This window comes from Lepisosteus platostomus, chromosome 27 (assembly GCF_059453375.1).
Source record: "Lepisosteus platostomus isolate fLepPlt1 chromosome 27, fLepPlt1.hap1, whole genome shotgun sequence".
Lineage (NCBI taxonomy): Eukaryota > Metazoa > Chordata > Actinopteri > Semionotiformes > Lepisosteidae > Lepisosteus > Lepisosteus platostomus.
The window spans coordinates 2,826,385-2,840,769 of record NC_142637.1 but is presented as its reverse complement, the minus strand read 5'-3'; the positions used below and the strand labels follow the sequence as shown (position 1 = coordinate 2,840,769).

The 14,385-nt window shown below is 44.3% G+C and overlaps 1 protein-coding gene across 5 annotated transcripts in view; it reads right to left on the bottom strand.

Annotated features, from left to right (window-relative positions):
• Positions 1–562: 562 nt before the first annotated feature.
• The window catches only part of pik3r2 (phosphoinositide-3-kinase, regulatory subunit 2 (beta)), a 51,121-nt gene continuing 37,298 nt past the window's right edge, over positions 563–14,385 (bottom strand). For all 5 annotated transcript variants that reach the window (XM_088622453.1, XM_088622457.1, XM_088622456.1 and 2 more), the window contains exons 10-16: positions 13,947–14,127; positions 13,288–13,413; positions 12,718–12,860; positions 12,068–12,244; positions 11,780–11,851; positions 10,343–10,516; positions 563–9,387 (exon numbers count right to left, since the gene is read on the bottom strand). In XM_088622453.1, coding sequence (XP_088478579.1) covers positions 9,198–9,387; positions 10,343–10,516; positions 11,780–11,851; positions 12,068–12,244; positions 12,718–12,860; positions 13,288–13,413; positions 13,947–14,127 — 1,063 coding nt within the window. In that variant the 3' untranslated portion in view covers positions 563–9,197. The remainder of the gene's footprint in view (positions 9,388–10,342; positions 10,517–11,779; positions 11,852–12,067; positions 12,245–12,717; positions 12,861–13,287; positions 13,414–13,946; positions 14,128–14,385) is intronic.

The window sequence follows — 14,385 nt, the reverse complement described above, 5'->3', positions numbered from 1 at the left end:
CACTGTGCAGCCCCACCTGGCTAACGTGTGGCAGCTATTCTGCACCAGCAAGGCCACTGCACAGATCGGAGAGAGGAGTGAGAAACCACTTCACCAGTTGAATTCAGGGGGTTTTAGGAAGGCCGGTTTCTGGAAGACCAGGGTGGCATTTAGCCAGGAGTACTCCAGGGAGGTTATCACCACTGCTCTAACATTCCTAGGATAGGAACATGGTTTTCCTGGGTTGTCTCCCATCACAGCACTGACCAGGCCCAATCATGACAAACTTCTGAGAGGAGGCAGGGTCACCACCAGGTATAAACTCAGGTTCTGAGATTTAAGGAGGTATAATTGTGTATGTTAATACCAGCATTTTCACACTGTTCAGGAGAGATTTTAAATACCAAATATTTCTAATGTGATATCGTTAAAGCAATTCTTTGTACTGTGTATAAGGAACTTGTAGCTTGAAAAGTAAAAAAAGAAAATTCACTCCTACAGTAACTCACTTTACTTAGTTCAGTGACTGAACTAAAGCATGTGAAGATCTTTTAAATTGGGGGGAAAAAAAGGAGAAAACAGGTTCATTTTTTATTTTATTATTCATTTTTAAGTACCATACAAAACTTAAAAGAGTACCAGTCTGAAACAAACACATCATTTGAGTGAGCTGTACACTGTAGAAATGCTGCATCTGATACAGAACAAAAAAAATACAAATCAGGTAAGTACATAAGGATTGTGCACATATCCAACAAGTATCATACTGGATTCCAACAGTGCTCCCTCTAGAGTTTAATTGCACTTTATTGAAGATCTGGTCTTCACTACATTATTCTAAGGACTTGCACCAAACCTACTGTTCGAGAGGAAGAGACAGACGCTGACTGTAGCTGAATGCACCTTGCTTAGATTCTATCCCGGTCACTTGCGGACTCCCAGCATGCACAGCGTCACTTCCTAGTCAGCTTATGTCATGCCAGCAGACAGGAAGCCTGCATCCTCCACCACATCAGAGTTCTGCCCGGTCTAGAATTGAGAGGGGGTGATGTCACTTCAGTAAATCGCTCAGTGCGCTGAGCCCTTACACATGCGCACAGGACTGCCCCTCTCTAGGGTGGGTGAGCAAATCGGGACAGCTCTGTGTGATATCCTCCAGCTTGCGAATTACATTTAAAACGGAACTGCACTTCCTTTAATGAAGAGAGAGGCTGGGGTGTGAAGATCTTGACGTTCCACAGCGATCGCGTTCATGTGCAGATCTGTAAAGCTGCTAGCACTTGAGGAAGTACTGTAGATACCAGGCATGCACGCAGCTTCATGTAGAGTATTTCAGCTAAATCGCTAGTGTCCCTTGGCAACCTTTTCTAAGTGAAAACACTTTAGAGAACTGCTATGTCTCAAGTAGGGCTGTGTAGAATTCTCATTTGCTTCAACGAGAAGATCGCATCAACCCTGGTTTACAAATTTGTTATTTGTAACTGCTGAATTACAAATATTTGCGGAAAGGAATGTGGGCTTCAAAATATTTTTAGCTATAATTATAATATATAATAAGAGGCAGAAATACATGTTTATGATGAACATAAACAGGTTGCTGCTACCCTTGAAGTTTTTTTTCCATCTGTATAAAAAAGAGGACCTGCACTAATTTGGTTAGGCTACTTTGCCTCCCCCAAGGGACGGCCCTGCTACCTAATGTTTTACTAATGTTGAACTAATGTTCAACGGGATTTTGCAGCAAAAGGAGAAGCCTCTATTCATCTCTAAAAATAAAAGGTGATACACTAAAACTTAAAAAATGTGTAAACAAAATTACAAATGAATATTAGAAGCAATAGCATTTGTTGCATTTTATGTAGCAATTTGTTTTAAAGGTTTTAGATGCATTTCCTTTGGATGCAAAGTCACATTTTCTAGTTGACTTTGATAATGGCCTTATTTAAATCTAAGTAAGAAGAAGCTCATAGCATACTTGGGTAGACACCGGTTTGATTTCAGCACTGCAAGCTTGGGATGAGAGCAAATGTGCACAAGACACAGTCAAGACTTTGAGGAACCAAAAACACTCTCTCAGGACTTTCCATTTAACTAGGAAAACCCAATTCAACTGTTTTTAAGAGAATCAAATTAAAGAAATATCTTTTAAGCCAGTACAGTCATAAACCTTGGTGTTCCTCAACAACACACCTCTTACACACAAGAAAGGGTTCATACTAAACATTAGTGCAAAATCCTCAATACACTAGAGCCCGTGTATCTTGGAATTTTTATTTACTAGATTCACTACAGTACTTCGTTTAATACAGCATTTCTGGCAGTCTGTGTGACGCAAAAAGAACATTATTAGAACATAGTGCATTTCATTTCTACTGTCCAAAAAGATATTTCTGTAGTTTCTAAAGCAGGGCTACTTAACCTGGTCCCACTCCAATCTGCTAAATCACACAATTTTGTTGCAACCAGCTCCTTAATTATTTCATACCCAACAGGATTCGATGCAGCGTTTAAGGAGCTGGTTGTGTCAAAGTATTTCACTGGAGCCGATAAGAAGAGATGCAAGTTAACTAGCCATGGCATAAAGCATACTGAAAAACTGATACAAAAGGTTTGGCTTTCAGAAGGTAATTCGGCATTACTAGGAAAATACATCTTGTTAATCGATAATCCCAGATCTCACATTTTTATAAAGATTGCACTTCAATTTAAAAAAAAAATCAAATCCTCTCGGGCTCGCTCTCGAGAACTTAGTTACTCAAATCAGCACCATATTTATAATTAATACTATAACAGCATTTAAATTGCAACTAAAACAGACACCATTACCCCACACCCTTTTGCAGGAGACTGTCCACAGAACATCATGTAACCATTGGCAAGGTAGGTCTGGAAAGTGTTTTTTATTCCAAAAGCAGTAGACTATATAACCTACTAGACTTCTGTAATCTTAAGGGAGCACTGTTTCACAAACATTAAACTAAAACCCAATGGTTTCAAACTTCAAGTTTAAAAAACAGAAGAAAAAAACAAAACTAGAGCCGAAGATTCTTCTCTACGTTATCTAATGACCGACAGATTCTTTTTTTTTCTCAAACACTTAAAATTCTATTTGGTTAATCAGAGATCGTAAACAAATGTATCTAAAGAATGGAAATGAAAAAGACAGTTCAAGCTAGCTTATTTTATAGAATCTGTCAGGTTATAAAGAACAAACATACAAACGAAAAAATTAAACAGCTTTTTTATAAAAGCCAATTTTATAAACAGACCCAGTCAGGCACCATTGAAACTTTGACGTGTCTTTTTTTCCAGATTCCACCCATATTTCACAGGCAAAAGCCTGTTTTCACCAGGTTTGCTTTCAAATGTCAGGAGTGCTTTCCTAATCTTGTCTTCCTTTCAAAATCGGTACCTTAACCATCTTCACAAAAGGTAAGGTGGATCACATAAAACAAGATAAAAGGCTCAAATTCTGAAGGGTTACAATCTCTTCCTCATTTTTTTTTTGCCAACAGAGCTTTTATCTAACTGATCTTAACTGGCATGACCAGTTTTTCCAGCTCATAAAGGGTAACTGGAGTGCACAAGATTCTTTTCAATAGAAATGTGTGGCCAAAAATAGATCTTTGCACAATATAAAACCTGCCTTTAGTGTCGATTAAATACGCACATCGTTTTTTTTAAATCTAAGTATCGCTCCAATTAAACTCAAATATAACACAATGCCCTTGTCATTAAACTCTCCAGTCATGATAGCGACAACGGATGAATTTTCAGATGATGCAGCCAATATTTCTTCAGCTATGATCGCCCTGGGTAGATTATCAGGCTCAGACATGCCAAATAACATTTTTTTGCTACCCCTACGCTGAAGGTTCTGAAACATGTAGGCATCACAATACCTCAGCGCCGCTTCTGGAATTTCAGGAATGACCTCACCTCAAGTTTCATGTGACCCAACGCAGCTGACAAAAGACTGAAAATGAAACGGTCACACGAGGAACATGAAGGAGACCTTTAGTTATTGTTCAGTTGATTTTGGGGTAGAGGTGCCTTTTAAAGAGCTGACCATTAAAAAAGAACCAATAGACCTTTTTGGATTACAGCCCTCCTGAAGTAACCACAAGTAACAGGCCTTTCCCAATAAAAAAAAAAGTCCAGCCCCCGCCACTCCCCCCACTCACTGAACACGTGTCTTTGTAGTGCATTCAGCAGATTTACACACCCCACCCCAAAGACAGGCCCATCCCTGCTCAAAGTCAGGGGTGAAAACAATCCCCCTCAAATGACTGAAAGCTAGGCTGTGTGCATTTCCAACAGAAACCCAGAAGCACAGCTTCATAACTCAAAAGATTTTCTCTGATTTAGCTCAACAAAACTACATCCCCGACTCTCATGCTCCACGTTCCCTACAGTAATTAGTTAAAAACGAAAATAAAAACCCCCACATACTCTTGTCAAGCTGTTCCACACACTTGTAGAACGCCTGTGTGCCCGGGACCAGTCCCACTCTCACAAGATCATTCACGAGATCTGGACAGGAAATACTGTGGCGAAACAGCAGAAAGCTTTCATCTCGCAGTGTTTTTGTATCCCACGTCGGAATATCACCACAGAATGCACGATGGTTGTGTCGTACAAGCTGCAATAAAAGACCAAACTGGGTTTTCTCGGGAGGTGCGAGTTCCTAGCGTCCTGGAAACCAGTGAATGCACAAGAGACACAGTGGACTTTATTCTAGAAACGTGCAAAGTAGTGTGATCAAACCAGATTCTAGCTGCACCAGGAATCCACCTTGTTCACGTCAAGCTGCAAGATCAGGAGCCTGCATCCCTCATCTCGAAGAGACGCAAGCCTCTTCCATTCTAGTTTTCACATTTCTTAACAGCAAAAACATTTTTTTTTGCACAGCAGTCAACAGTGGAACCGACACCTACATGGGCTGAGAAGATTTTTCCTAGTCAGGACATAACGCACATTTTCTGAGTGGTAGTTCTAAAGCAGACGCAAACCATTCTACATTGAAAATACATTTGGCCATCTTCCCCCTCTCTCTCTCAGCATATATATACATGTTTGTGCGTTGGGAGGGGAAAAAATAAATGCTAGACCTGGGAAATAATAACTCAACAAAAAAAAATAACAAAACTTGGCTGTCCTTAGCTGTTCCTTTTATATTTGACCCAGCTTTGTTTCTTAATTAAAACATTAAGAATTTCACAGTTTGTACCAATACTGGGGAAACAATGCCATTCTTGCATGTCAGAGTAGTTTTCAGCTCGTTGACCCTTTTCTGCTAGTGCTCCATTCTCAATTGCAGCCTGAAAGCAGGCCTATCTACAATGCTGCGCTCAACAGTCCCCAGGTTTTGCACATCGCTAGAAACAGAAAATTCTACTCATTACAAAACAAAACCCACAAACTATTACTTGCAAAGCATAACTGCTAATCTGAATTGTAGAACATTTCCAAGAGAAAACACCCCAAGATGATTTAACACTTCAGAACTCATCGGAGTGAGGAACCTCGCCAAGCTCACTGAAGACTACATGGAGAACAGGTGTGCCCAAAAAGCTATTACTGAAAGTAAATATCATTGTAAGGGAAAACTTTCATATCCAATTTGAATTACAGGTAAAGGGAAACACAGGTCTTTCTCTCTTTACAGTACACTAATGCCACTATAAATGTTTTGAATATATTTCCAACCCAAGACATCGTATCAAAACATATACTAAAAAACAGTTACACTACTAGGCCCTAGACTTTGCAATCAAGTCTAATGTAATCTGTGCAAAATCTGTAAAATCCTTAAGTCCAGAAATGTGTTTTAACAATGGTTTCTTTGGCAAAAACAGTTTGTTACTACTTTAGTGAGCATTTTTTTTACATTTTAACAATTACTACAATAACCATTGCTGAAAGCAATCAAGCAATTTTTGTTATTTACCCGCCCCAAAAAAGCCACAAAGAAGTTCTGAGCTCTCCAGGTTCCAAATTCAAAATACATGTTTTGAAATCGCAACTCTAGATTTGACAAGACCTAGAAGAATGCGTTGCTTCTGCTGGGTCGTCTCTGCTTCCAAGACAGGATTGTAATTCTTTCCTACAGCCCAGGGGTAAGGATGTGGAGAAAATCCACCTGAGCTGCTCCTTGTCTGATATTTCTACCAATCGATAGAGATCATTCTTGCAGAAACTGAATAGAATTCACTCAACTGATGTTTTTGTATTCTTTGCAGTGTCCAGTGGTGGTTTTCTCTTTTTTAATGATTTAAAATTGCCAATTACATGTTGCCCAGTTGGGAGAAGACAACTCTTGTATGTCTCAGCCTTGCAGTGACACAAGGAGGCCCAGTGCGAACTGCAGAAGAGGCACCTCCCTCGTGATGTTGCTTCGAGCCTGCAGGGGGCACTGTTCTGCAGGAAGCCGCAAGAGCCCTGGCAGACTAATCCCAACTCTACCCCAAGAGGCGTCCAGCCAAATGCGGACTGCCACTTGGGGAATCTGATTCATGACCCAAGCTTCAACTTTCTCCCTATTTCCTGCCTGGGCACGAAGTGAAACGGTCTCTCACGGAATTGAAAATCCTATTCATAGTGAAAAGTCTGCATTTTTATGCTTCTGAGCATTGTGGGGGGAAAAAAAACTGTGGCAAGACTCCTTTTCTTCTTGATGGAAAGTGCACTGTAGATACGCCTCAGTTACGGGTGGAGTAACGAGCAGTTTAAGTAGATGGATAAAAGCGATTTCTTCTGCTTCAGCCTCAACAAGGGTAGTATATAATTTAAGGACTGGCTCAAACAAAAGGGGATTTCCTCACTGTCCAGCTAAGCGAAGTGTCTTATTTTAAAAAAAAAGTTTTCCCTGTTCCTGGTTTTCCTGTACCTTTGCTGCGTTTAATGTTAAATTTAATTTAACCCCCCCCCAGTGTGATTCCATATAAACTAGTGCCAACCCGTGTGGAGTACAGGAACAAACACCCGAAACAATGAAACAAGTGCTAACATCGCTGGTTGAGGAAGAGGAAGATCTGAGAGGCTCGGCTGCTGGACTCACACGGGAGCAGCCGTGTGGTGGGGAAAGACGCTGGGCCCTGCTGTGGACAGCGAGTTCAGGGTGGAACAGCTCATCGCCAGAAAGAGCTCAAACAACAGTTACCGAAGAGTTAACGAGCCATAGTAGAAGGCACTTCCAACCCCCAGTCGCTTGGTATTCATAAGCCTAAGCTTCTCACACTCAACAAACACACTGTTGTGGTTAATTCTCCAGTAACTTTTTTTTTTTTCCTGAAGGATCCCTTGAAAAAGCACCTGAAAGCCCACGTGATCACAAACCTTCGAAATTCAAGGTTTTTATTAGGAGCACCAGATCCTTGCTTCAGATGGAAGAGGCCCTTTCTTCTCCCTGCCCCCCCGCATTGTGGCAGCATTTCAGCAAAAAGAAAAAATAAACCTGTCCAGACACCAGCTTCCTAAAACATCAACTGTCTTTGCAAAACGGCATCCAAATCTGCAATGACTGACAGGTGCCTGAGGATATCTGATTACAAAAAACCCTACTATTCTGCAAGGCCCCAAAACTACCCCACATTTAAAAACAGACTAGTTTCTAACTGCTCCTCCTTCTCCTCTCCTGCTGCATTTACACCTGTATTGCAAGACGAACGCTCCTGAAGTTCTATATTTCCTGTTACAGTGCCTGTAGTTCAGGGCCATGAGTTCATCTGAAAGGAGCTTGTTCCAACAGCCTGTACAAGAAGAAATTTGACCATGCAAACAAAGATACCTCCTCAAGCACTTCTATGGAGATGGGGGATCTAATGTTGTTTGTCTTGTAAATATATATCAATCTATATATATATCTCATCTTTTAACAGTACAGGTATTACCAAGTGCTAAGATATTGTCTTGGTAAAAAAAAAAAGTTTCCATGCATATTTTTTATGTTGTATTTTTGTTTTTTTTGCTAACACCAATGTGTTCAAGCTTATAATAAAGGATCAGTTCTTTTGCTACATGAAAGATGTCCTTCATTTGGTTAACGTGTCGTTATGCACCCTCCAGAGGATTCCTCAATGAAAAAAACAAAAATATTCGTGGGCTGATTCTATATACTGATCAGCCCTTAGATGCCAAATCACTTACATGTTGCATATTTCAGTAATCGCCTACAATATCTTTCTGATTTTTAGAATTGCATTGCTACAGCTCTGTATATCAGCTTGTGTCCAAAAAAAAAATAGCGTCATACGTATGAGTTTGCAAAACAAGTTTAGCAAATGGAAAGTGTCTCTGGTCAGCACCGCATGGGAAGTCACGCAGTTGAAACTGCCCAGTGCCACTGCTGCTGCAGGATATAACACCAGCGTCTGTTCCTTGTTCACCGTCACAGGCTCTGTAGTGTTAAAAAAATAAGATATCTGGACCGCTAAATAAAAGTCAAGCCCTACTTTTCCGGAGACTGAGCAACAAAAGAGCCCAGGCTGCAGTCTTCCTTTGCCATCAGTGTCAGTCGACAGAACTGGGAGCCCAACACTTGCACATTGTTAAGATCCCCTTCCCAAAAATGGGGTCGAGTAGGAAAAAAAAACGTTTTCCCCCCAAAAAGTGCCGCAGCAAGGCTCGTCCTGCCCACTGAAAAGACAGCATTTCTGGTTCCTTTCCTTTTCGAAGGAAAAAAAAAAGTTGAAAAAAGATTTGTGGAACCACTTTGAATCACAGAAATGAGAGATTATGCACAGCAGCCGATGGAAAAAGAAAATAAAAAACACTATTAAGCTGTATATTTCAAGGCTTCTGTTACCCCTACAGGCATCACTAAGGGCAGGCTGGGTGCACTCTACTACTCTAAGCAGCAGATTTGAAAATGAAAGGGTTTCACATACCCTTTTGCAATCCACAGAACATAAAACACAGCGCCTTCTTTACTGGTGTGCTCCGGTAGCAAGGCCTAATTCACATCTTTCGATTGAAAGGGTTTTGTTATCTGAAAGACAAGGATCGGAGCTGTTCTGCTTCCTTGGGTGTTACTGTTGATGTTGAGGACCAGGAGTGCAAAGAATTTAAATCCAACCCCCCCCCTCCCTGTTCGGACCCAGAATTCACCATTTACTCGGGGAGGGGGGGTGTTTTCTGCAATGGACGTGCACGGTGTCGCTGCGGTTTTGCGGTGTCCATCTTTCCAGGCCTTCTCAGACGTGGACGTGTGGCGCTGTTCACCTGGGCTGTGGGGAGAGAACGGGCCAGGCCAGAGTTACATTCAGGGAGTCGTTGTGCTGGACCAGAGAGGTGTGCTTGTAGTGAAGAACCAGCTCTTTCAGGGAACCGTAGAGGTTGTAGGGTTCAGCGAATCCATACCCCGTGACAGTCTTATAGATCACACAGTGCTTGATGTCCCCATCCACCCTAGAGATCAAAACAGGACACAAAGGAAAGACAGTAAGACATCCGCACAGAGCGTCTGCTCGGATCCAGAAAACACAATACTAGAGGTAAGAAACCGTGGCAGCAAGACCGGCGCTGTCTCCTGACCCGCCTGGGGACTACGGCTCTATCCTTCCTGGAGACCGGAAGCTCTTGCGAGACACAGTGTGGCAAATGCCATCATTAAAATGCTGCAGATACCGAGCGGGATATAGATGCGAGAAAAGAAAACAAAGGAAGCAGCAAATCCCAAATCTATAGGCTCGGTGGGTGAAGCACCTCATGTACAATATGCATTGAAGCCTCTCTGTTTTGGCCCATGACGCTCTCTGCCTCTCCACTGCGTGTCGATACTTCGCATTTACCACGCGGCTCTGAAATCATTCAGTCACCTGCCCAAGTTAGGCTAAAGGGGCCAAATCAGGGCGACTGGTAACAGGACCGGGACTTTTCCCAGCGGTCGTTCTTTACCTGGGGCGCACACCGCCCTTGGGAGTGCGAGACGTGCCAGATTTGGCAGAAAGGAAAATCTTGACAAGCGGTGCGATAACGTTATTTTGAGGCTGCAGTAAAGGTTAAGAACCACACTTCTAGGGGAATAAAATGTGCACAGGAGCGTTTCAATAAAAAGGAGCTCCATGATACATATTCTGGAGTTGGACAGAGGGAATCGTACTGAAGATTCAAAGTCTGAATTCAGAACAGAGAGGAAAGAAGAGGTATCCGTGGTCACTTTTGCAGGAAGAAAGGTTCCTGCAATTGGTTGATTCACCCGCATACAGGAGTGCTTTCATGTTTACAAACATATTAGTGGTTGCACATTTGTACGGGCCCTAATCAGACTTTTTACTTTTTACTGAAAACATTCAAGTCGTTTCGACAGCGGGAGAACTGGACCCGCCCCCCGACAAGCCGGCGCGCTCCCTGCGACACTTACACCACGGAGCAGGCGTAGGAGCCCTTCTGCGACTGGCTGTCGCGGATCAGGAAGGTCCCGTCGCGCTTGCCCCGCAGCAGGTCCTCGGCCTGCGCGCGCTTGACGTCGCCCACGTACCACATGCGCTCGTCGTGGTGGGGCAGGTCGTCCTCCTCGTCCATCAGGGAGTACAGGCTGGGAGCGGCGGGGAGACGGGCGTCAGACAGGGGTCAGGGGGGACAGCAGGCGCACGGGGCCCAAGAGCAGTGTCCACGCGGACAGGTGCCACCCCCCTGCAGTGCATTTAAAGAACTGACGATTTTCAGCCGCCAGTCAGACTTCAGAATCTGAAACTGCTATTGGTATCATTTAAAGGGGAAGGGCAATGCTATTTTTAGATTTTGGGGTTAGAAATAATCGGCACGGGTGAGTGCATTTCAAGCCACAATGAAAGTAAAATGTACACAGTAACGTGTAAAACCTCCAATGTACGCTGCAACATAGATGACATTTTCAGGTATGCGCAGCAACATATTCTGTGATTCAGAACAAGGCAACAAAACTTCCAGTGAGGTGAAGCTCTCCAATTACAATGTAAACAGGCAGGCTTGTGAATACATCTCTTTTAATCCCATAGAAATACTGCTCTGGACTTTGAAATGGTTTTGTCAACAAATACTACTTATTTGTTAACTCTGCATGGAGATCATTGTTGGAACGTTTCTGCAGTGAAATGTCTGCTGCACAACCTGTACTTATTCGCTCGTACAGCACATTACATTAGTCATCACAGTGACTAGTGAGCAGGAAGGGCTGCATCACGTCACAATTCTCGCCTACTGCAAGACCAGAGGTTTACAACAAAATGTCAACCACACATTACTTTCTCAAAAAGGATACTACCTTCGGAATTTGGAATTTGTAAAATTTTGTGTAACCGTCAATTAATTGATTTTATTACCAAGATTTAATAACCTGACTGAGAAATCGGGACTGCAGTTTCCCCTTTAATAATGAATAGAACACGAGGGATGAAAAAGAATGGGGAAAAGGCTTTGCAGAAAACTGACTGCCTATGGCATAAGCATATACTCCAGATGAAGCCAATCAAGGAGCTAACACAGGCCAGTACAAGTAACGAGCTGGCCACTCGACTTCAAAACCTTTTCATTCAAACTAGTGTACATTTCAGCGTATACAAGCCTTCTTCAGGACATTTGGCTGGATAGAGATCTTATATAATACAGCAACACGAGAGGACAGAGACTGTGTCCATCTCATCCTGTTACTTTTTACCGCATTGAGGTCACTCCTGAAAACTAACTATTGGGAAAACTCTACCCTTAATTTGGATTTTAAATCGCTTTATTTTCACAGGCCTGGTAACGATGTGCCTCCCTCTGAAATCCCAAGGCTCGACGTCGGATGCACATCACTTTTAAGGAACGCGAGACTTACTCCTCGGCCTCATTGGTGATCCCCAGCCACTCATTGATCCTCCTCTGTCTGGTGCCTTTCTGCGTCAGCCACCTGCAAAACAGGGAATGTCATCAGCCATGCTGCACTGCACTAACAATGCTGAAAAAGACACCATGCATGATCAAGCTAAACTCGGCAAAACTACACACACAATGGGTCAAAGCAAATGCATTTGCGTAGTTTGGCAAATCATTTGCGTACACATCCACAGAAAAGTGAATCCATGCTGGAGGCGAGTCCCTGACGATATGAGGGATGAACGCTTACACCAGGTACTGGTCGCGAATCTTCCTCAGCTGCATCAGGTCCGGCTTCAGGCTGTTCATCCGCTTGTCAATCTCCCGGTTGTCCGTGGCCTGCTTCTTCAGGTCCTGCTCCAGCTTCCTCTTGCTGTCGTGGATTTCGGTCACCCGGGACTTCAGCTTCTCTGAGTTGCTCTGGATCCTAAGAGGTATAACACAAAGGCAAGGTGAATAGGCCCGGCGGGGGGGACCAGAGATGTTTGGTCACCCCCACCTCCACCCAATGAAAAGGAAGGGACTTCACAAGAAAGCACCAGGTGCCAACCAGATCGCAAGCTCTCATTCTTCCCAGATGGGGGGAGATGGGGTCACGTCACTAGCACACAGGTCACCAACTGGGATTCTTCCAAGACCCAGTATCCAGGGTAGGGCTGGGATCAGTCAGTTCTCTGAGCAGCAGTGCCTCCTGTGGCCATGCCTGGCACCCGTGGGGTAGCAGCGATGTCACAGATATGACCATTAGCCTATCCACACTACCCCTCCTGCTCGGTGCCAGGGGAGTCTGTCCAACGATGAATGGGGCTGGCATGTCAGAAGTGGGTGCTTGCTAAAAACTGCAGATTATTCGCCGTTTCTTCCGAACTCGGGTGGGGGAAACCCGCCCGGCGTACGTACCTCTGGATCTCTTTGTCATTGCCCTCCCGGCGGAACTTCTCGATGTACTCCTTGCTGTAGCGCTCCTGCGTCTCGCACTGCTCCTCGAAGATCTTGATGGTCTCGTTGAAGGCCTCGATGGCCGTCCTCTTCATCTGCAGCTCCTGGACCAAAGGATTCAAGTTAGGACAGCTCCACGACAGCCGATATGACCTCGCCTCCTGTCCACAGCAATGAAGTCTCAAGACGGCTGCCCGAAACCTGTCTTTCAGTGTTAACACCAAACAAGGACATCTGAAATAACTTGGCTTGCAGCTGCCTGAGACCTCGATATCCTGTGAAGCTTGCTGCCACATCAGTCACACCTGAAGTAATGCTCAGGTTTTCTACCGTTTCGGATTATTTACTCTACATTAAAAGCAGTACAAAAGCTCATTAAAGTGGTCTACTCAATTCTCGCAACCGGGCAAGTGCTTTTGGTTATAGAAGCTGCAGCATAGCGGTTAAAATCTAAGGAATGAAAGGAATGAGGGCCTCTCCCATGTCTGGAGAGGTGGAGAGAGACTCGTGAGCTCTACGAGAACGCAGTACCTGGGACGTGCGGGTGTACTCCTCGTACAGGACATCGTACTCGCGGCTCTTCTCCTGGTACTGCTCATGGTAGACCCGCAGCTGCTCTCCTACCGCCTCGATGCTGTCCTCCTTCACCACCTGCTCCTGTGGAGGGACAAGGCACCGTTTGACACCACGCACACTGACCCCGGTGCCCGGCTATCGACGCCCCCCCCTCCCCTTCCGGGATTCGAGGAGGAACAGGATTCAGTTCTTCGGATCAATGAGACACGAGCAACCAAACCAACAGGAGAGCACGACCTCCCTTGGATTGCGACTCATCCTGTACTCTTGAATCGAACGGAAAGGCAAATGAACGGGAGACATCTCGGCACTGAATAACACACCAGGCTGGTTTCTCATCCCTTCTGAACATAAAAAATCCTAGGTAAAAACAAAAAAGATTTTACAGGATCGGCCAATAAATGCCAGTACAATCCTCGTAAGTGCTCTCCAGCTGTTCAATCTTCAGGTTTCTCAGCTTAAACAACAAATTCAAATCAAATTGTACCAAATCAATTGGAATCGTTACCAACAGAAGGTCTTTCTCAGAAGACTTTCTGTTTTGCTCTGGGACTGACGGCACCACAGTGCAATGATGTTGGTCATTAAGAAGCAGTGACCTCTGGTCCTCCTACCTGCTGGTATTTGGAGACGGGGTACAGCAGCCGGGTATCCAGCTTGGCGTTGTACTGCGCCAGGGACTCGTGGCGGTAATGACTGATGAGCTCCACCACGGAGAGGAACGTCAGGGGCTCCGAAAAGCCATACATCCCACCACGATGGAAGATCTTGATCAGCTTGTTGTTCCCTCCTTTCCTGCACACATGGGACAGGGTCATGAAAGAGAGTTAGCCCACGCTGTCGGAACTGCCGATAATGCCGCATCGGACTCCATTCCCCGATTTCCCAAAAGCACGAGTCAAAGCCTGGCTGCGGAGATCGAGAACAGAACCAGATGCCTGCAGAGAACCGGAGAGATTTTCATTTTCCCCTTCCGCTCCTAAAGCTACGGAATTCGTCTCCGTGTGGTCCGATTCGGATATAGAGGAACAGGTACGCGCTTTGCATCGGGGA